The sequence below is a fragment of the Gekko japonicus genome, unplaced genomic scaffold, assembly GCF_001447785.1.
Source record: "Gekko japonicus isolate JY-2015 unplaced genomic scaffold, Gekko_japonicus_V1.1 scaffold1470, whole genome shotgun sequence".
Taxonomy (NCBI): domain Eukaryota; kingdom Metazoa; phylum Chordata; class Lepidosauria; order Squamata; family Gekkonidae; genus Gekko; species Gekko japonicus.
The window spans coordinates 163,059-183,702 of record NW_015177058.1 but is presented as its reverse complement, the minus strand read 5'-3'; the positions used below and the strand labels follow the sequence as shown (position 1 = coordinate 183,702).

The 20,644-nt window shown below is 49.2% G+C and overlaps 1 protein-coding gene across 1 annotated transcript in view; it reads left to right on the top strand.

The window, feature by feature from the left end:
• The first annotated feature begins 9,768 nt into the window (after positions 1–9,768).
• The window catches only part of ZFPM1 (zinc finger protein, FOG family member 1), a 108,692-nt gene continuing 97,816 nt past the window's right edge, over positions 9,769–20,644 (top strand). The window contains exons 1-2 of the mRNA XM_015428161.1: positions 9,769–9,840; positions 10,755–10,924. Of these exons, the coding sequence (XP_015283647.1) occupies positions 9,769–9,840; positions 10,755–10,924 (242 nt within the window). The remainder of the gene's footprint in view (positions 9,841–10,754; positions 10,925–20,644) is intronic.

Sequence of the window (20,644 nt, the reverse complement as noted above, 5' to 3'; positions counted from 1 at the left end):
GAAGTCGTCACAGGATGAGACAAGCCCGCACTTTGGATTCAACGTGCAAATTGTTTCAAGTTATTGGGACCCCCGGTTTCTAATATTTTGGATCTAGCCCTCTACAAAACTGAGAGCATCATAGGGAAACAAGAGATATTGGGGGGGGGTGTTCACAAGCAATGCTCCCTATAAGTCCAACAGTGGCTATGAGCCACAAGGGATAGATAGGAACTCTCGGTCTGGGGCAAGGGATGCTCTGTGTTCTTGGTGCTTGGGGGGGTGGCAACAGTGGGAGGGCCTCTAGTGTCCTGGCTCCACTGCTGGACCTCCTGATGGCACCTGGTATTTCTGGCCACTGTGTGACACAGAGTGTTGGACTGGAGGGGCCATTGGCCTGATCCAACATTGGCGTCTCTTATGTTCTTATATGGAGCAGAGGTCCATCAGTGGCTATTAGCCACAAGGTATAGATAGGAACTCTCGGCCTGGGGCAAGTGATGCTCTGTATTCTCGGGGGGGGGGGGGCAGAAGTGGTAGGGCTTCTAGTCTCCTGGCCTCACTGCTGGACCTCCTGAGGGCACCTGATATTTTTCACCACTGTGTGACAGAATGTTGATGGGCCTGATCCAACATTGGCTTCTCTTATGTTCTTATATGGAGCAGAGGTCCCTCAGTGGCCATTAGCCACAAGGTATAGATAGGAACTCTCAGTCTGGGCAAGGGATGCTCTGTGTTCTTGGTGCTTTGGGGGGGGGGCAACAGTGGGAGGGCCTCTAGTGTCCTGGCCCCACTGCTGGACCTCCTGATGGCACCTGTTATTTCTGGCCACTGTGTGTGACACAGAGTGTTGGACTGGATGGGCCATTGGCCTGATCCAGCATTGGCTTCTCTTATGTTCTTAAGCTGTGGAGTCTTGTGAGCAAAAATCCTACTTTGGTAGCTCCTGGCATTAAAGTTGCGAGCGAGCGATCTGGCTACTGCATCAATTAATTCGCTCTGGAGCCCTCCTTCCTGAGCTGAGACAAAAATGTCTGAGCCGGAGGCTAAAAAACTGTGAGCTGGCTCACACAAACTCAGCTTAGAGGGAACACTGGTCACAGCTTTCAGGAGGGGGAGGGTCCCTGGGTCCCTGAAAGGGCTGCAACCTTGGAAGGGTAGTGTGTCAGCTGAGCTATCGCTTTTGTTGTTCTCTGTAGTCTGACATTCCGGCTGTTAAGAGTATTTGTTTGTTTAAAATATTGATGCAACACCTGTCCACGGAATGTGCACCAGGCCACGTACAGCAAACCACATTCAAACCGAGCCCAAAGGCGCAATCCTGTAAATAACCGGCAAGTGAGTGTGTGTGTGTGTATAGAAAACAGAAGCAGCCGCTTAAAACAGGAAGCACAGAAATGATTAATAATAATTAACCAGCAGGAGGAATTCCAGAGCGGGAGGGGGAGCTACCAAAAGGCCCCATTTTTTTAATGAATGCCCACCTTGCTTGAGCACCTACCGGGCTGCCTTTAAAAAAAGGAAAGAAAATAAAAGTCAGACCACTGATCAGTCAATGTCAGTTCTGTCCCTTTCGACTGGCAGCTGCTCTCTAGGGTCTCAGGTAGGCATTGCCAACTGAGGGATTCTTTTAACTGAAGATTTCAGAGACTGAACCCGAGACCACCTCCATACAAACCAGAGGCTCCGTCACTGAGCCATGGCCCCTCCCAACTGAGCCAAGGCCCCACGAGGAACACCCGTGCAAGGTGGGGGGTTGCTGAGATGAAGAATGGAGGCCTGTACGGGACATAGGGAGTGCATCTAAACAGTGTTCCCTCTAAGCTGAATGAGTGTGGGCTAGCTCACAGTTTTTTAGCCTTCGGCTCACGCACTTCTGTCTTTGCTCAGGAAGGAGGGCTCCAGAGCAAACTGATTTATGCAGCAGCCAGATCGCTCGCTCACAACTTTAATGCCAGCAGCTCACACAGTAGAATCTTTGCTCACAGGACTCCACAGCTTAGAGGGAGCGTTGCATCTAAGCTGCAGTTTTGGAGAGAGAGAGATTAGAGTTAGCGTGGTGTCAGACTAGAATCTGAGAGACCCAGATTTGAATCCCCCATTCTGCCATGGAAGCTTGCTGGGTGACCGTGGGCCAGTCGCACTCTCTCAGCCCGGCCTACCTCACAGGGTTGGCTGTGAGGATAGAATGGAGGAGAGGAGAATGACGTCGGCTGCTTTGGGTCTCCGCTGGGGTGAAAGGTGGGGGTGTGAATGAAGTAAACAAAGATATCCAGTCTCCCAATGATGGGGTATATGTTTTAAAGTGAAAGGTCCCAGGTTTGATCCCTGACGTTTCCAGGTGAAGGAATCTTGGGCAGAGAAAGGTCTGTCAGTCAGAGTAGGCACCCCCGGGCTTGTTGGTCTGCTGGTCTGGCTGAGTGTATGGCCCATTCAGATGTTCTTGTGCTAGGAAGCAGGAAGTAGAGGAATTTCACATTACCCTTTTTAACCCATTTTGAAGCCGTTTTTGATCCGTCATGGAGTAAACCGGTATAGGGCTGCCATTTCATACATGGCTTTCCCCTTCCGGTAAAGAGCTGGATCTGAAGCGGTTTGCCATTTCAGATTGCACCGCTTTTTCCCGCTTTCCCTCCGCCATTTTTCATCCGCGCGGGTGATCTCTGGCTTTTTTTTTAATGTTCACTTTATAGCGCTATAACAAAACACTCCAGGCATTCCAATGGGGTTGATATACCGCGGTTCCGTTATAGCATTATAGCGCTATAAAGCAAACATTAAAAAAAAAAAGCCGGAGATTGCCTGTGCGGGTGAAAAACGGCAGGAAAAAGCGCATTGGAACCGGGAGAGGAAACTGAAGACTACTTGGAAGCGGTTGACAGGTAAAACGCTTAAGCCCCGTTTCCTAAATGGGACAGAAGCATTTGTGTCTGAAATTACAAATATATTCCAGTAGGGAACCGGTTCTAAAACGGTTCTGTCTGAAATGACAGACCAGAAACTGTTTGGGAACCGTTCCTCTTCCGGATTATATCGTCTGTCTGAAATTCCTCCCTGTCTTCAGTTTCCTCTCCTGGTTCCGATGCGCTTTTTCCTGCCGTTTTTTGCCCGTGCAGGTGATCTCCAGCTTTTTTTTTAAACATTCGCTTTATAGTGCTATAGTGCTATAACGCTATAACATAACAGCATTATATCAGCCCCATTGAAATGCCTGGAGTGTTTTGTTATAGTGCTATAGTGCTCTAAAGCGAATGTTAAAAAAAAAAAGCTGGAGATCGCCCGCATGGGCGAAAAATGGTGGGGAAAAAGCGGTGCAGTCTGAAATGGCAAACCGCTTCAGATCCAGCTCTTTACCGGAAGGGGAAAGCCATCTGTGAAATGGCAGCCCTATACCGGTTTACTCCATGACGGATCAAAAACGGCTTCAAAACGGGTTAAAAAGCGTCATGTGAAATTCCTCAGTGATTTATCAAATCGCGTAAGATTATCCGAGAGTTTAGCCATGATATACAAATCCCACAACTTTTTATGCCATTGTGAAAGTGTGGGTGCCATCGTCGTTTTCCAGAGCGAGGCAATGACCGTTTTGGCTGCAAAAAGCATTAAGGCGACCCTTTCTATAGTTGATGGAGCAGCATGGCATTCAGCCCATCTGTTCAAAAACAAATAATCAGGTGTGGGTGTGATGTCTATTCCAGTTATGGATTGTATTTGAGTACGGATTTCTTTCCAGAAGGGAAGGACTTTGGGGTATGTGATCCAGCAGTGTAAGTAGTCACCTATTTCATTGCATTTCTTCCAGCAGTGGGGCTTATATATTGGGTTGATGCGAGCTAATTTGCGAGGTGTGAGATGCCAGTGCAACAAGATTTTGAAGGATTGTAATTTCATCGCCATAATTTTAGTATGAAACGGGGGTCGTGACCAGATGCGGCTCCATTCTTCGAAGGACATGGATTCTTGAAGGATAGAGACTTGTTTGTATGGTTCAAAGGGTCAAATAAAGGGAGAGCCGCATCGGCACGTCTCTGCAATCCGAACAGTTTATGAGGAAGCCAAGGTTTCTTGCCCAGCGTCCCTGAAAGCTCCCTCGACCAGGGCTCCGGCATCTTCAGCAGCATTCCTTGCCAGACTTGCATTGGAGGACGTCAGCTAGGCCGTGACTTTGTCCACTTCCTCTATGTTCAGGTTGGAGTCGTGTTTAGGAGCATGGACTCTAATCTGGGAGAACCGAGTTTGATTCCCCACTCCTCCAAATGCAGCTGCTGGTGTGACCTAGGGTCAGTCATAAGTTCTCTCAGAGCTGTTCTCTCAAGGGCAGTTCTCGGGAGAGCTCTCTCAGCCCCCCACACACACCTCACAGGGTGTCTGTTGTGGGGAGGGGAAAGGGAAAGGAGATTGTAAGTCGCTCTGAGACTCTTTCAGGTAGTGAAGGGCGGGGTATAAATCCAGTTTCCTCTTCCTCCTCTTCTTCTTCATCATCATCATGCACTACTCAATGGATGTCCGTCAGTTCCGGAGAGCGGTAAAGACGGAGTTATTCCGCCAAGCTTTTAACAACTCAGACCAAGCATGAAAGCACTTTATGGTTGCCACTATGAGCATGTTGTACATGTTGCACTGTGTATAAATTGTGATTTTAATGTATTGTATAGATTGTTTTAGAGGTATTGCTTGTTGTTTTATTGTTGTAAGCCGCCCTGAGCTGGTTCGGCGGGAGGGCGGGATAAAAATCAAATCAATCAATAAAAAATAAATAAATGTGGACTCCAGAAGGGAAGCGACAATGGGTAAAGCTGTGCTACAAGCGATTTTCCGTTGATCAGCCCACACCCTCCTCCTAGGGTAGGTGAGCTTGCTATTCCCCCACACGGGACTGCACAGAAGCCACAATGATGAAAACGGGGTTGCCCTTACCTGTAATGGCTATTCATCGAGTGGCCTTCTGTGCAGGCACATATCTCTCCCTCCGTTCCCTGCTGGGGGCTGCCGAATATGACAGCGAAGGGAACTGAGTGAAGGAGGGGGAGCCCTCCAGAGCCTAGAAACCTCTTCAAAAAAAGCTTAAAAGTTCTTCTCCACAGCTGGCCTACAATCATGCAAGTCCCCACGTGTGCCTGCACAGTCGATGGACAGCGGTTATGGCTAAGGGCAGCCCCGTTTTCTTCTGCTCCAGCTCCCCCCATGGTGCCAGATGGGAACATTTTCTGGCGACCCAAGTGAGGTGTGCGTGTTTGTGTTTAAATCAGCATCAATATTCCTGACTGCAATATTCTTTGCAACAGACAAGGTAAATACGTTTCTTCCGACGGATAGGGTAGGGAATGTGCCACGTGTACGTCTGTTATTAGCTTTCCTTACGATTGTTAACTTTATCCATTGATTGGCATCAGCGGCTTTGCCACTCCCTCTCCGGGAACTGCTTGTCGTAGGCAAAATAGCTCTCAAGCTGTGACGGCAGCCATTTTTTTCATGTTTAGGGAAAGGTCATGGGTGGCAATTTGAAAGCTGGCATTTGGGAACCTTGCGAGGGGTTACAGATAAGGCAGGGGTCATCGAGGGCCCTGGACATCTTTGGGGTCCTTTTTATTGCTTTGGATCCCTTGCCCTGTCGGTTCGGCAGACCCAGCTGACAGCCACTTGGAGCAGGGCCTCCTCGGTTGTGACCCCTCATTCTGGACATTTTTCTCCCCAGGAAACGAGGCCATTTTTGCTTTTGACATTCAGGAAGCTGGCCAAAGATTTTTTTAAAAAGAATTATTCTGTAGTGCTTTTGTTGCCAAGTAAATATTCTGCTGTTTTCTAAGTTCTGAGTTGGGTGCTTTTTTAAAAAGTTTCTTTCCTTTGCTATTTGTCGTTAGCGAGTTTTAGAAAATGACTCTTAACAGCCATAATTAAAACAGGTGGAATATTCCGAGCCATCCTGAGGCCTGATGTGGCTGAAAGGGAGCCTAGAAAATCAAGCTGTAGTTTAGTGCCAAGTCCGGTGCTGAACGGGTATGGCCCGGCTAACAGTTAACTAATTGGTGGAGGCGATAGATCAAGATGGGTCATGGTCAGTGTTCCCTCTAAGCTGAGTTAGTGTGAGCCAGCTCACAGTTTTAGCCTCCAGCTCACAGATTTTTGTGTTAGCTCAGGAAGGAGGGCTCCAGAGCAGAGTAATTTATGCAGTAGCCAAATCGCTCACTCGCAGCTGTAATGCCAGTAGCTCACAGAGTAGAATTTTTGCTCACAAGACTCCACAGATTAGAGGGAACATCGGTCATGGTGTTAGTCTGTCTGTAGTAGTAGAAAAGGGCAAGAGTCCAATAGCAGCACCTTGAAGACTAAATTCGTGGCAGGGGAGGAGCTTTCGTGAGTCACGGCTCACCTCTTCAGATACAGCTAGAATGTGTGTCCATCTGCCCTTTTATCTTGGAGAGTGGACAGGTGGACTCACATTCTAGCTGTATATGTAGAAGTGAGCCGTGACTCACCAATGAGCCTCCCCTGCCCCAAATTTTGTGAGTCTTGAAGGTGCTCCTGGACTCTTGCTCTTTTCTACTGAGGGAGGGGAGTGGGTCCACCCTATAGGTCAGTGGTGGCGAACCTACGGCACGGGTGCCAGAGGTGGCACTCAGAGCCCTCTCCGTGGGCACGCGTGCCATCGCCCCAGCCAGGCCCAGACCACCATTAAAGTGTCGAATTATCTGCCAAATAATTTTAAGTAGATGAAAGCATTTGGGATTGCTTTCCTTCCTTTGTTTGGATCATCTTAAGTTAATGTATGAGTTGTTTTTTTCTAAAGTAAAACCTCAGTATTCAGGTTAAATGGCTGTGTTGGCACTTTGCGATCAATAAGTGGGTTTTGGGTCGCAGTTTGGGCACGCGGTCTCTAAAAGGTTCGCCATCACTGCTATAGGTTGTAGGCCTGGGGAAAGGGAGGGGTGGATTGGGAGCAGGAGGGAGTTAGGATGCCTCAATGTTCCCTCTAAGCTGTGGAGTCTCATGAGCAAAAATTCTACTTTCTGAGCTACTGGCATTAAAGTTGTGAGCGAGCGATTTGGCTACTGCATAAACTAGCTTGCTCTGGAGCCATCCTTCCTGAGCTAAGACAAAAATGTCTGAGCCGGAGGTTAAAAAACTGTGAGCCTGCTCACACTAACTCAGCTTAGAGGGAACACTGCTCAGGAGTGGCTCCGCAGGTCATGAAGCTCCCTTATACCACGTCAGACCCTTGAGGTCCATCAAGGTCAGTATTGTCTACTCTGGTTGGCAGCCGCTCTCCAGGGTCTCGGGCTGAGGGCTCTCACACCCCCTGCTGCCTGGTTCTCTTAGCTGGAGTTGCTGGGGATAGAACCTGGGACCTTCTGCATGTCAAGGAGATGCTTTACCAGTGAGTCCCAGCCCCTCCCCGAGACCAGGAGGGTCTTGGGTGGGTGGCTTGCAGGAGGGGACGGAAGCAGGTTGGGGAATCCTAGGGTTGGAAGGGGCCTCCTGGGTCATCTAGTCCACCCCCTGCACAATGCAAGAAATTCACATGCTCCCTCACACACACACCCCCCAGTGACCGCTGTTCCACGCCCAGAAGATGACAAAAAACCTCCAAGGTCCCTGGCCAAACCGGCCTGGAGAAAAACGGCCTCCTGACCCCAAAGTGGCAATCAGCATTTCCCTGGGCGTGTAAGAAAGGGCCACGAGAACTAAGCACTGAGGCAACCCTCCCTGCCCTCCCTCTCATGATCTGCCTGAGTTCACAGAATCCGCATTGCTGTCAGATGGCCGTCTAGCCTCTGCTTGAGAACCTCCAAAGAAGGAGAGCCCACCCCCTCCCGAGGAAGCCTCTTCCACTGAGAACTGCAAATCGGGCTTTTGCAGGCACAAGGTACAGCCAGGGCAGGGGGCAAAGGGTGGGGATGAAAGAGGGCTGTTGTTGGGGGGGGGGGTGTCCTCCATTGTTCATCTTGCTGCAGTACAGATTCAGGCCCTTGGCTTTCCTGGGCAAGGCAATCGCTCTGTCTCTCTTTTCTTGCTCTGCCTTGGGCTTCAGTGGCTCTGGAACCTTTGGGAATCCTCGGAACGGAGGGGCCCCAAGACACCCTTTGGCATCCGAGCAGGATATGTGTGTGCGTTGGGGGATGACCAGCAGTTCTCGCCGGCTCTCTGTTGCGACAGGAGTCAGCGTGGGTTGCTGCTGTTTCCCCTCTGTGGCGGGGTTCCTGTCGCAACTCTGCCATGGATGATGATTCCTTTTGTCAATGCTGTCAGCAGAGGACAATCTGAGGAGTCCCCCGAGAGTGAATAATTCCCCGCCTTTAGAGTCTGCAAAAGCTGAGAATGTGTCATTTTGGCCAGAAAGCGTGGAGGAGAGGGAGGGGTTTTTCTTGTTGGAGCATAAACATTCTCCATGCTGAACAACGGGCTGTTCTTATGGCAGTCAAGGGTGTGTTGGCACACTGTGCTGTTTAATATCAGCCCACCCTTCTCTCCCAGAAGCAGATCGAAAGCACAGGTGGGTCCTTCCTTGGAGGATGTTGAAGTCTCTCGCTCTCTGTCTGTGTTCAGCCGCCCATCGGTAAAGCCCTCTTGCTTCACATTTACCTGTTTTTCCTCTAGTGTTGGTGTTTTTTGAACCCAGTAATAAAACAGCCTCAAGAGCAGTGTTCCCTCTAAGCTGAGTGAGTGTGAGCTAGCTCACAGTTTTTTAGCCTCCGGCTCACACATTTTTGTCTTAGCTCAGGAAGGAGGGCTCCAGAGCAAACGAATGTATCCAGTAGCCAAATCATTCACTAACAACTTCAATGCCGGTAGCTCACAAAGTAGAATTTTTGCTCACAAGACTTTACAGCTTAGAGGGGGTATTGTCCAAGAGTTGTGTGCTGCGGCGTATCGCTTATTGAGCACACCAAAATACATGTGCTGGTAAGGTCATGAGTTCAAGTGAGAGCCCGCCCATTGTTTCTTTAAAAGTTAATATTATCTATGTCCTGGCATTTTAAAATGCGTTTTGGAAAGGCATGGGCGTGGGGGGAAACGGAACGCATAACTCATGTCCTCATTACTCATGTTAAAAGCCAGTGTGGGGTACTGGTTAGAGTGTCAAGGGAGGGTCTGGAAACTCCAGGTTCGAATCCTCACTCTGCCATGGAAGCTTGTTAGGTGACTTTGGGCCGGTCACACACCCAGTCGAACCTACCTCACAGGGCTGTTGTGAAGATAAAAAGGAGAAGCAAATGATGTAAAGTAAAGGTAAAGGTTCCCTTGCTCGAAAGTCAGTCGAGTCCGACTCTAGGGTTGCGGTGCTCATCTCCGTTTCAAAGCCGAAGAGCCAGCGCTGGCGAAGACGTTTCCGTGGTGGGAGCGGTGGCGCAGGCGGTTAAACGCCTGCCAGTAACATCTTTGAACAGCTGTTACAGCTGTTCGATTCCCACCGCGGCCAGTGTGAGCAACTGGCCCTCGTCCCAGCTCCCGTCAACCCAGCGGTTCGAAAGCGCCGATTTAACACCTATGCGCAAGTAAATGAATGGGTACCTACCTTAGAGGGTAGGGGGCACCCTCCCCCGTCGAGGGGGTTGTTGGAGTGTCAAAAACTGGTGGAGCGGCGAGGCGGCGAGTAAGCGGCTGGAAGATGGTGTCCCGGCACAGCTCGAACGACGGAAGCAGACGGCGGCAGAGAGGCGGAGTCGGACGACGTGGGGAGAGCGGACGGCGCAGGCGCAGCGGAGCCGGAAGGACAGAGCTGAAGCCGCGCCATAGCGCGCCGCACGTCGGAGGGGCCTAGCTGACTCACCGCAGGAGTGACCATCAAAAATGGAGCCAGAAGACAGCCGAGACATCGAGCCGAGGAATACCGACCCAGAGACTGTCCGGTACCTCCACTGGGTGCTGATAGGGATTGTCCCCCACCCTGTGTTTCTGTGGCCATAGATTAGGCATTGAGAATCAAGTGTAAGCCGCTCAGAGACCCCTTAGCGGGGGTTCGAGCGGGGTAATAAATCGAATAATAAATAAATAAATAAATAAAAATAAAGATGATGATGATTATTATAATAACAATTATTATGATTACATTTTCTAGCACTTGGAAAATAGCAGGAGAATAAGCAGCAATCTGACAAGCCAGGTCTTTTCTGAGAGGCCCAGGGCTATTTTTGGGCAGGAACACACAGGAACGGAGTTCCGGCTGGCTTCCGAGTTGGCCACGCCCAGCAGGAACTCATTAGTATAATAGGCCACACCCAACAGCAGAAACTCATTAGGATTGGCTACGTTAGGGGTGTGTGGCCTAACATGCAAAGGAATTCCTGCTACAAGAAAAGCCCTGGTTTTGACAACGAACAAGGTCAACAGAATAAGAAGCAAAAGGTGGGTGTGGCTGGATTACTACACTTCTGGTAACATGGGGGTGCAGCCTAATATGCTAACGAGCTGTGTTGTCAGGGGTGTGGCCTACTATGCTTATGAGTTCCTCCTGTTGGGTGTGGTCTATTATGCTAATGAGTTCCTGCTGGACTTTTTCTACAAAAAGCACTGGCAGAGGCCATCTCATGCTGGCCCAGACCCTTGGCATGTTGCGAAGGGGAACTGAAGCGCCACTTTCCCCAGCTGGTCCTCTGTAAACAAAATAATAACTCCTTTTTCACCTCTCCCCCCCCCCCTCCCCCCCCCCCCCCGAACCGAGGGCCAGTTTTCTGAAACTTTCCAAAGGGGCCTTGACCTACCTACAGCTTGTGCCTTTTGAGGGCAAAAATCAAGGAACCAAAAGGTAACATTGGGGCATGCATTTCCCAATGCAGGGATGTGTCGCCCGCCTACATCTCTGGAGTCTGGGGTCTTCCTTCCTCGCCACCGACGGGTTCCTCTTCATGCTTGTGTTGAACAGAGAGCATCGTGAGAATGGTGTGGGGGCCCTGTCTGGGGATCTCTTGTGGCGGCAGGAGGCCTTTTGGCTCACGGTTGTCGAGATGTGAGGGTTTCAGGGCCCCTCTGATCTGCGGTGGTCGTCTCCCATGCAGTTCTTGTGATTGCTCTGTGCTTGTAGCAGGGCTATTTTCGGGCAGGAACGCACAGGAACGGAGTTCCGGCTGGCTCCCAAGTTGGCCACGCCCAGCAGGAACTCATTAGCATAATAGGCCACACCCAACAGCAGGAACGCATTAGGATTGGCTACAGTAGGCGTGTGTGGCCTAACATGCAAAGGAGTTCCTGCTACAAAAAGAGCCCTGGTTTGACCACAAACAAGGTAAACAGAATAACAAGCAAAAGGTGGGTATGGCTGGATAACCACACTTCTGGTAACATGGGGGTGTGGCCCGATATGCTAATGAGTTCCTGCTGTTGGGTGTGGCCTATTATGCTAATGAGTTCATGCTGGGCTTTTTCTACAAAAAGAGCCCTGGCTTGTAGCATTTACGTTTGACAGTTGCTGGTTTTATTTCTTTGTTATTAATGTCGTTTGCTGTTTTTGATTTTGGAGGTTTTGGTGTTGCTACCGCTAGTGGCTCGAAGGGTCTTCACATGAGGACGGGAAGTGAGATATAAATGGTTCAGGAAATCAGTTTTGTGTTCTGTTGACCCCCGTGCTAGGCCTTGCATACAGACAGCCTGACATTCCTCGCTCAGTTCTAGTACCTGTTACTCCTTTTGTTTATTTATTTTATTTTATTTCATTCCATTTTTATCCCGCCCTCCCCGCGAACAGGCTCACATTTGTGGGCTAAGAAGATCCAGCTTTGAAAGTCTTCTTTGCCAGAGACAGCAAGAAAGTAGATTCCTCTAGAAACCAGGACTATCTGAGCTTACGGGCCTTTTCAGGCACTGTCCTGAGACGGTGGAACTCCCTCCCACTGGAGGTAGCTTGGCACTCTCCCTGCAGGCCTTCCATGTTAAAACGAAAGACTTTCCCCCCCTGAAAGGGGAATATTGGGATGTTGATCATTCCGCTTTTTAGATGCATTCTCGCTGTCCTGTGTTAGTTTTTATAGTGTGATCGAATACGTCAACTTGTGAACTGCCTTGAGGATCATCTTTGAGTGGAAAGGTGGCCTGAAAATAGGCTCAGGAGCATGCAGAGGAATTGTCCTCCCGCTGCAGTACCTGTGGGTGGGAATCCACTCATGAAATGGAAACCACCAATGTGAAACTGCCCGTTGACTGGACATAGGAATCCTTGCAAGGCCTTTTCAGGAAGCCACACTCAGGATTACAGGCGAGGCCAAAAGAAATTGGATCTTTTGCTGTGTGAAATGCTTGGCCATGTGAGTTGGGGGGGGACTGCAGAGCAATGCTCCCTCTAAGCTGTGGAGTCTTGTGAGCAAAAATTCTACTCTGTGACCAATTTCCCACAAGCGCTGCTCCACCCTCGCTCTTCCCTTTTGCCCCGATAGTATGTGTCAATTTCACACAAGCTGGCATTTTGCTCCGCAGCTTCGTGTGATTTCCCCCGTGTCTACTCAGTCCTGTTTTTTGAGGATGGAGTAGATGCGGGGGAAATCGCGCAAAGCTGCTGCAGCCGCGGCAGCAGATTGTGTGAAATTGACACGTACCATCGGGGCAAAAGGGAAGAGTGTGCGCGGCGCTTGTGGGAAATCGGCCTGTGAGCTACTGGCATTAGAATTGTGAGCAAGCGATTTGGCCACTGCATAAATTAGTTTGCGTGAGCCGGAGGCTAAAAAAACCGTGAGCTGGCTCACGCTAACTCAGCTTAGGGGGAACACTGCTACAGAGCACTCTGTGGTTTGCGAAACGTGGGGCCCCTGCGGTAAATCTGTTTGTGGGCCAGCAGCCCGAGTCTGTGCTGGTCTCTAAGGTGCTATTGAGTTTGAATCGAGCTGTTCTACTGAGACTACAACCCCCCCCCCCTTTGCCAATATGAACCTGTGAAGTGCAGCAAGCCAGTGGATTCTGACACAATTGCAGGCCTCAGCAGGTCCGGCAGAGAGGGCTGGGGTCGCCCACCCTTCCAAGAAGAGCGGAAAAGGGAAAGTAGCCGGTCCTCTCTTCTTTCTGTACTGTTAGATCTGGATTGATTCATCTGGCATGCCAGCTCATCCCACCCCCCTCCACTAGACCCAGTCCTTCTCCTCCTCCTCCTCCTCCTCCTCCTCTTCTTCTCCTGTTTTTTTTTCCCTTTCCTCTTTTTCCAAACGGTGGAGTTCAGTTGCTCACTCACTCACTCTGTCTCCCAGCTGAGGCCTCTCATGCAGGTTTCAGCGGATATGATAATGCGGAAAGTTGAACTGGCCCCATTACTGCGCCACTGATGGTTGAATTGATAAGGGCTTGATAATGGTGGAGATAGCCGGAGCTCGGTAGCCAATCGCTCAGCCGCTTCTCCCATTAACATTCCCCACCACGGACCCGGCTCGGAGCTGCCTATCTGCTCTCCATTTCCACTCCTCCACTAGATAAGAATGGAAATACTGACTTCATAGCTCACTGATTAAAGTGTCTGGATTTCTTGATAATACACAGATAAATTATGTTTTTCAAAAAGAAGGTAGGGACGGGGAGTGCGAGGGCAGGGGGAGGGGGGAGCGAAGGGGGGGACGACACTACAGCCTTGAGTCCGTTTTTCCCCCCTCCCTCCCGCCTCCTGGGCTCCCTGCCCCACGTCTCGGCTGCATAAAGGCCTAGATCTTGCAGCGTTCAAGGAACATAACGTAGCCAGACAATTAGAAGTGTCGCCTGCTTGTGTTGTTTTTTGGTTCCGGCGCTGTTGGAGCATGGGTGCTGCACAGAGCCTGTGAAGTCGCCCTCTCCAGCTGACCCGGGTCGGTCTCTTTTGTTGAGAGTGGAGTAAATCCTGGAGAGTCTAGGTTCCGTTTGTGTGGCTGGGAAACTGGAGGCACTGTAGGTCAGGGGCGGCTCAGCTCTGCCGTGGTGTCAAATCACAGCGTGCTTGTATTGTGTGCATTCAAATGGCTCTCCGGGCCTCTAGGCGGAGGAAGCCATTAAAACCCAACACGTTTCGGAGGAAGAAAATGACTTTTTTCTGGTCCGGTGCCTCAACTCCGCTGGCAAACGTCCCGCCAGAGAAAGGGTTTTGCTTCGCCAGCTTCTAATAAAGGTACCTCACAGGGCAAACCCACCCCGCCCAGCGTTTCTCTTTGTAGCATAGTGGTGGAGCTGCAGGAGTTGGGAGGTCCCGAGTTCAAATTTCTCTCTTGTCACAATTTCGGGTAAATTTCGGGGGGGGGGGGTGTCGTCTTTGTGCCAGATCCAGCAGCACTCTCTCAGCCATTCCCTTCCTACCTTCAGAAGGGTTGCCAACTCCAGGTTTTGAAATTCTGGAGATCGGGGGGGCAGAGCTAGTTGAGGGCAAGATTCGTGGGAGAGAGGAGGGAGCAGTGTTCCCTCTAAGCGGAGTTAGTGTGAGCTAGCTCACAGTTTTTTAGCCTCCAGCTCACACATTTTTGGTCTTCGCTCAGGAAGGAGGGCTCCAGAGCACACGAATGTATGCAGCAGCCAAATCGCTCGCTCACAACTTTAATGCCAGCAGCTCACAAAGCCGAGTTTTTGCTCACACGACTCTACAGCTTAGAGGGAGCGTGCAGTCCAATCTCCAAAGCAGCCATTTTCTCCAGGGGAACTAAGCTCTGTAGCCTGAAGATCAGTTATAATTCTGGGAGATAACCAGGCCCCTCCTGAATACTTTAAATTGCCGTGGAAATATAAAGTTTCCTTATTAAATGATATGGGCTGTGTGATGCATCTGTTTGAACATGGTGGGAAAACTAGATGCTGCCATAGATGAACAATTGGCCTTGCATCCTTCATAAGATCAGTGCGCTGCTAGCGATCCATATTCCCCTGTGCTCACGGGAAGTCTTGCTTTTAAGATTCCATGATCATAAGCCCACGTGGGCGTGCACTCTTTCGCTCTCCCCGGCTTTGAGAGTTCTCCTCAGGAAGCAAGAGGTAACAAGGACCACAACATTCATCTGCTGGTTGACCTTCCATAGCCTGCATCCCCGTTGGCCCCTGTGGGATCATTAATTACCTTTAAAGTGCCTAAAATCTACTCTGCCCTGTACAAACATAAAACAGTCCCGACATATAACCTGAAAGATGGAGACAGACGTTTGGGAGCTACTGAGTGCTTTTGACTTCCTGCCATGTGTCAGTATCTGTTTGTAAGCTTCTCTGAGTGCAGTGGGGTAGTATGTGTTGTGTGTGTGTGTGTTTAATGTCCCCTATTGTGTGGAGAGGCCTTGAGTGGTGGGAAGTCTCTAGAAATTGGTCTTTGTCACCAGCCAGGACAGGTGCCCAGGGCATTGTGTCCAGAAGTGATCAATTGTCTCTAACGACAATGAAATATTTGGCGTCTTTCCATCACAGCTTATGAAGTTCTCCTGCTTTAGAGGACCCCAGAACTAGAAACGGGGGACATAAGCCAGCTTGTGCCTTTCAGATTGGCTTGGCGGCTAAGCTTGGCTTCATCTTCTCAAGGTGATGCCTGGGGCAGGTAGAAAGTGCCATCAAGTCGCAGCTAAGTTATGGGAACCTGAGACGGTTTTCAAGGCAAGAGATGTTTCGAGGTAGTTTGCCATTGCCTGCCCATCTAGCAACCCTGGACTTCCTTGGAGGTCTCCCATCCAAATACTAACCAGGGCTGACCCTACGCAGATCCGAGATCGAGCTGGCCTGGGCAAACCAGGTGAAGGCGAAGGTAATAACTAGGTTTCTTGAAACCAGGAAGGTGTTTATCCCATTGATCCAGGGGTAATTTGGTTTCCCTGGTCATGCGTGGTCCAAGGCCTGGGGTGGGGTGGATTCTCATTCTCCCCATTTTCAGTGCCTTTTGGGGGGGAACATTTTGATCTTGGTTTGAGTTTTCAGGGTAAATATTTGAAACCTGTCCCAAATGCCAGAGTGGAGCACCCCTGCCACACTGTCATTGTAGAAGAAGAGGAGGAGGAGATTGGACTTGTACCCCACCCTTCAGTACCCAAGGGAGTCTCAGAGCGGCTTACAGTCTCCTTTCCCTTCCCCTCCCCACAACAGACACCCTGGGAGGTAGGTGGGGCTGAGAGAGCTCTGACAGAAACGGCTCTTTTTCAAGAACAGCTCTTATCAGAACTACGGTTTGCCCAAGGCCATCCAGCCAGGTGCAAGTGGAGGAGTGGGGAATCAAACCTGGTTCTCCCAGATTAGAGTCCGTGCACTTAACCACGACACCAATCTGGCTCTCAATTGTACAGGTGAGAGAGGGCCTTGGCGCGTGCAGGGAGACACTTTCATTGCGTTGGGAATAACTGGTGCTGGTCCCAGGGGTTAGTGTTTTATTGCAGTCCTTTGTTTTAATATACATAGGTTTGTGATACTTATGTACACTTAAATCAGTTGCTGAAATTTGTTATCAAAGACTTTTAACACAGCTGTTGTCATTGCCATTTTAAAAGCCCCTTGGAGGGATGGAAATAATTTTACCGCTCTACTAAACATCCTGGTCTTGAGAACAAGCAATTGGTGCCAAAAAAACAGCTTCTTGCATTTTCTACCAGGATGAGCAGGAATTCCTTATGGGGGAATATTTTATTTATGTATAGGTTTATCCGATTTTCCAGCCACATATTGGCTCCCTGACTAACTAACAGCACTTAAAACCCAATAGAAATACCAATTAAAGTGAGCGTAATTACCTGATCGACTGCTTAATGTTCCTGTGGTATGTGTGTGTGTGTTTTGGGTGTGGATGGTAACTTTTATCCTTCTCTGCTTAGTGCAGGTAAGAGAATATTCCTCTTGATTCACAACTAGGTTCCTTAATAAATCTGCTTGCCAGAAATCTTCCTGCTAGCAGTAAGCATGTTTTTGTAGCAAGTGTGTTGACGTTTCGTGGGGAAATGGTCATTTAAAAAGTGAGTAGTCTCCTAAATCCATAAATAAGCACCTTTTGTGGATCTTGGAGGAGGGTTTTTTTTTGCTTTTTGCTTGAAAAATAAACTTTGCCTCCTAAATGTTCTAGGTTTACCGACCTTTGAAAGTATCTCTCGCAAATCTCAAGTTTTCTTCCCTCTAAATTTTACAACTAAAGACCAAGCTGTATAAAGTTCATTTTCAGTGTGCTGCCCCATTCCGGTTGGCCTGTTCTCTTCTTTTTTATTATTATTTTTTTTTAAAAATAGAACTGTGATAAAAAGCACAGATAAGTCCAGGGCTGTTTTGTGTAGGAGTTGATATCTACGTTATCTATCTCCCTTTTTCACTCTTCGAGCAGCTCTGTTGTTTTTCACTCTTTATCTCTCTCCACCAAAATGCCAAGAACAGAAAACACACAAACCCCACTGCCTTGATAATTCATGGAACTGTTGATAAAATGTTACCATTAAATTAAAATTGCTAGTTGCCTTTTTTTTTTTCCTCCTTTCTCCTTTTTGCAAATGAAGTCAAAACACAACCTGGGAAACGAGGAAAAAAAATAATCATAATACTGCTGCTCAGGAGAGAAAAACCGCTGACTTCTTATCCTGTTGTCATGTAATAAGATCTGGAATGGGAAGATTTACTCACATGATGGGGGGGGGAGGGTTCTTCTGTTCCAGCCCCACCCAGAAAAATAACAAGGAATTATTATTTTGAGCAAGTAGAGATAGTGCCTAATAGTTTGGTAAGAATGGGACTGATCCTGTCGGACTTTTTCCTCTGCAAAAAGAAGGGGGCATGTGGAGTATTGTATAGTATTTTAAGGAAGAAGTACGTGTCTGTTTTCAAACCAACCAAACTCCTTTCTTCAACTTTGCTTTCTATAGTTGGCAGCACATATCTGCATTGAACATGCAACAGGAAGCCTATCTTCATTCTGCCTGTTGTATGGCATTATTTTCAGAGATGTTTGTTTCTAGGAACTTGGAAAGCAAAGAACTCTTCTCTTTCATATTTAAAAGAAAAGAGGTGGGCTATATAAGGGAAACACCCTCACCTTCACGGCAAACACCCTCACCTTCACTGGCTTTCGCTTTAGCACCTTGCATGCCCATCATTTGAGCATGGTGGTTAGTACGGCGTTTGTGTCGGCAACTACGGCTTGGGAAATTCCTGGAGATTTGGGCATGGATCCTGGGGCGGATGGTGTTTGGAGAAGGGGGGGGGGGAACTCAGCGTGGTATAATGCTTTACAGCCCACCTTCCAAAGCAGCCATTTCCTCCAGAGGAACTCATCTCTGTCATCTGGAGATCAGTAGGCAGTCTGGGAGATATCCAGGCCCCACTTGGAGGCTGGTAACTCTATTATTTGACACAGAGAGCACTCCATCTTTCTGTGTTATACCTCTGAGGATGCCAGGCACAGCTGCTGGCGAAACCTACAATGCCAAGACCACGGCCATACAGCCCGGAAAATCTACAACAGCTAATGAACGCCGGCCGTGAAAGCCTTCGACAACAAACTCTAGTATTTACTTGAAAGGAAGATGACCCTGAATGTAAGACGCCCCCCTGAAAAATGTTATACACAAAGGAGAGATTATTATTGGGCATAACCGTAAACTGTATGCAAATATAAGATCCCCCCCCCATCTTTGTTTGATGGTAGACATGTGAGAAAACCTAGTCTTGCATTTGAGTAAACGTTGCTACATGCATATAAAGTTTTTGTTGTCACTTGAATTCCTGTGAGCCATTTTGGAAGATCGCCGTATAAGGAGCTGCCACCGCTTCCATTAGCAGGGATGGGAAGCTTGAATGGCAGTCCCGGTGGGTCTCTCTGCGGCCTGCCCGGATGATTTATGAGCTCGCTGGGAGTGACTCACGAAAATGGTGCCTCCACTTTTGAGTCTTGGTGTCTGGGTAGGCGCTGCAGCTGTGGATGGCGTGGCTGCTGGAACTGGCTTCTTAGGGGGTATCCCAGATGAAACCAAAAAAGTCTTCACCTGCTGACGGAGGACGCTGATAGAGGGAGACAGAGAAATTTCTCTGGGGAGGGAATTCAGATTTTTGGAGCCATGTCCAAGAAATATGCAGTGAAATAACGAACGCCCCCCTCACCTTGCTTGACAGTTATGTACTAGATTTTTCTGTGTAGCTTAGGGTAAGAGATGAGAGAATGAAGTGGGCCTGCTCCGCATCTTCCCCGGATGTCCTGATTCACTGTAGAGAGCGAAGGGCTATTTATTCTTTCTTGACAGAATAGTGCTGGGCGGGGAATGCTGCAATATGGATGCTGGATTTCCCTGAAAGGAAAGCCATGCCCCAAAGTCCTCCTGGCATATATAGTCACGGCAGTTTGGTATAGTGGTTAAGTGCGTGGACTCTAATCTGGGAGAACCGGGTTTGATTCCCCACTCCTCCACTTGCAGCTGCTGGATGACCTTGGGCAAGCTGTTCTTGAAAAAGAGCCGTTTCTGCCAGAGCTCTCTCAGCCCCACCTACCTCCTAGGGTGTCTGTTGTGGGGAGGGGAAGGGAAAGGAGTTTGTAAGCCGTTCTGAGATTCCTTTGGGTAGTGAATGGCAGGGTATAAATCCAATCTCCTCCTCCTCCTCCTCCTCCTCCTCTTCCTCTTCTTCCCCTCTAAGATGAGTTAGTGTGAGCTAGCTTACAGTTTTTAGCTTCCGGCTCACACATTTTTGTCTTAGCTCAGGAAGGATGTCTCCAGAGCAAACAAATTCATGCAGTAGCCAAATCGCTCGCTCACAACTTTAATGCCAGTAGCTCACAAAGTAGAATTTTTGCTCGCAAGACTCCTCAGCTTAGAGGGAGCATTAGTTCACAGTACAGAAATGAGGAATGTCCTCCTGCGTGGGTTGTGTCCCTTCCTCTGCCCAGTTCAGGTGATGAACACCCACTTGGATCCAGGACGTGGAGGCCATGCCAGGCAGCCCGGCTTTCCCTCTGGAAGTGATGCAAGCTCCTACGTGTGATGCTGGTGTTAGAATGCAAGGCTAGCAACCCGAAATAAAATATCTTTTTTTTAATACCGCCTTGCAGTAAAGATTTCCAAAGTGGTGTGCAGAAAGCTAAAGCGACCACATTGTAATGCATCAGGAAAGATCATAAAGCTGTTTAAAGCAAGCCGTATAAAATAAAGCCCGACCGAGCAGAGATTCAGCTTTGGAAGGCATTAAAAAAAAAAAAAGGAAGACATTGCCACTGGCATCCAGGCAAATGGGTAGCAACAGTGAAATCATGCGTACCTCCCATTCCTGACTTGTGGAGCTCTTGAAAGAAAAGGTGCTATGCTGCGTGGCCCAGGCAAGAGACTGTGCTGTATACAGGCTGTGGCCCTCAGGCCCATTTTCTGACCAACTTGGCGTGGCACAAGAAGATGGGCACTGCTGATACGCTGCAGGGTCCACATTGCTCCCAACTGTGGGTGGCACAGGAGGCGACAGGCACTACCTCCGGGGCCCACAGAGCTCCAGGTCAGGTCCAAGCCCAGCTTAGGTGGGACCTTCATGATGAAGGAGGCAAACCAGCGTGGCTTCAGAGGGAAGCGGGGCCTAAGAGAAGGCAGGCTTGAGAGGGTGTGATAATTGTACTAAGGGGTTCCCCCCCACACACTATGGCTATTTTAGGGGTGGGCGCTCTGAAGAACGTGGCTGGTCTGGAGCCTGCCTGAGAGCCAGTTTGTTGTAGTGGTTAAGTGTGTGGACTCTTAATCTGGGAGAACCGGGTTTGAGTCCACACTCCTCCACTTACACCTGCTGGATGACCTTGGGCCAGCCCTAGTTCTGTCAGAGCTGTTCT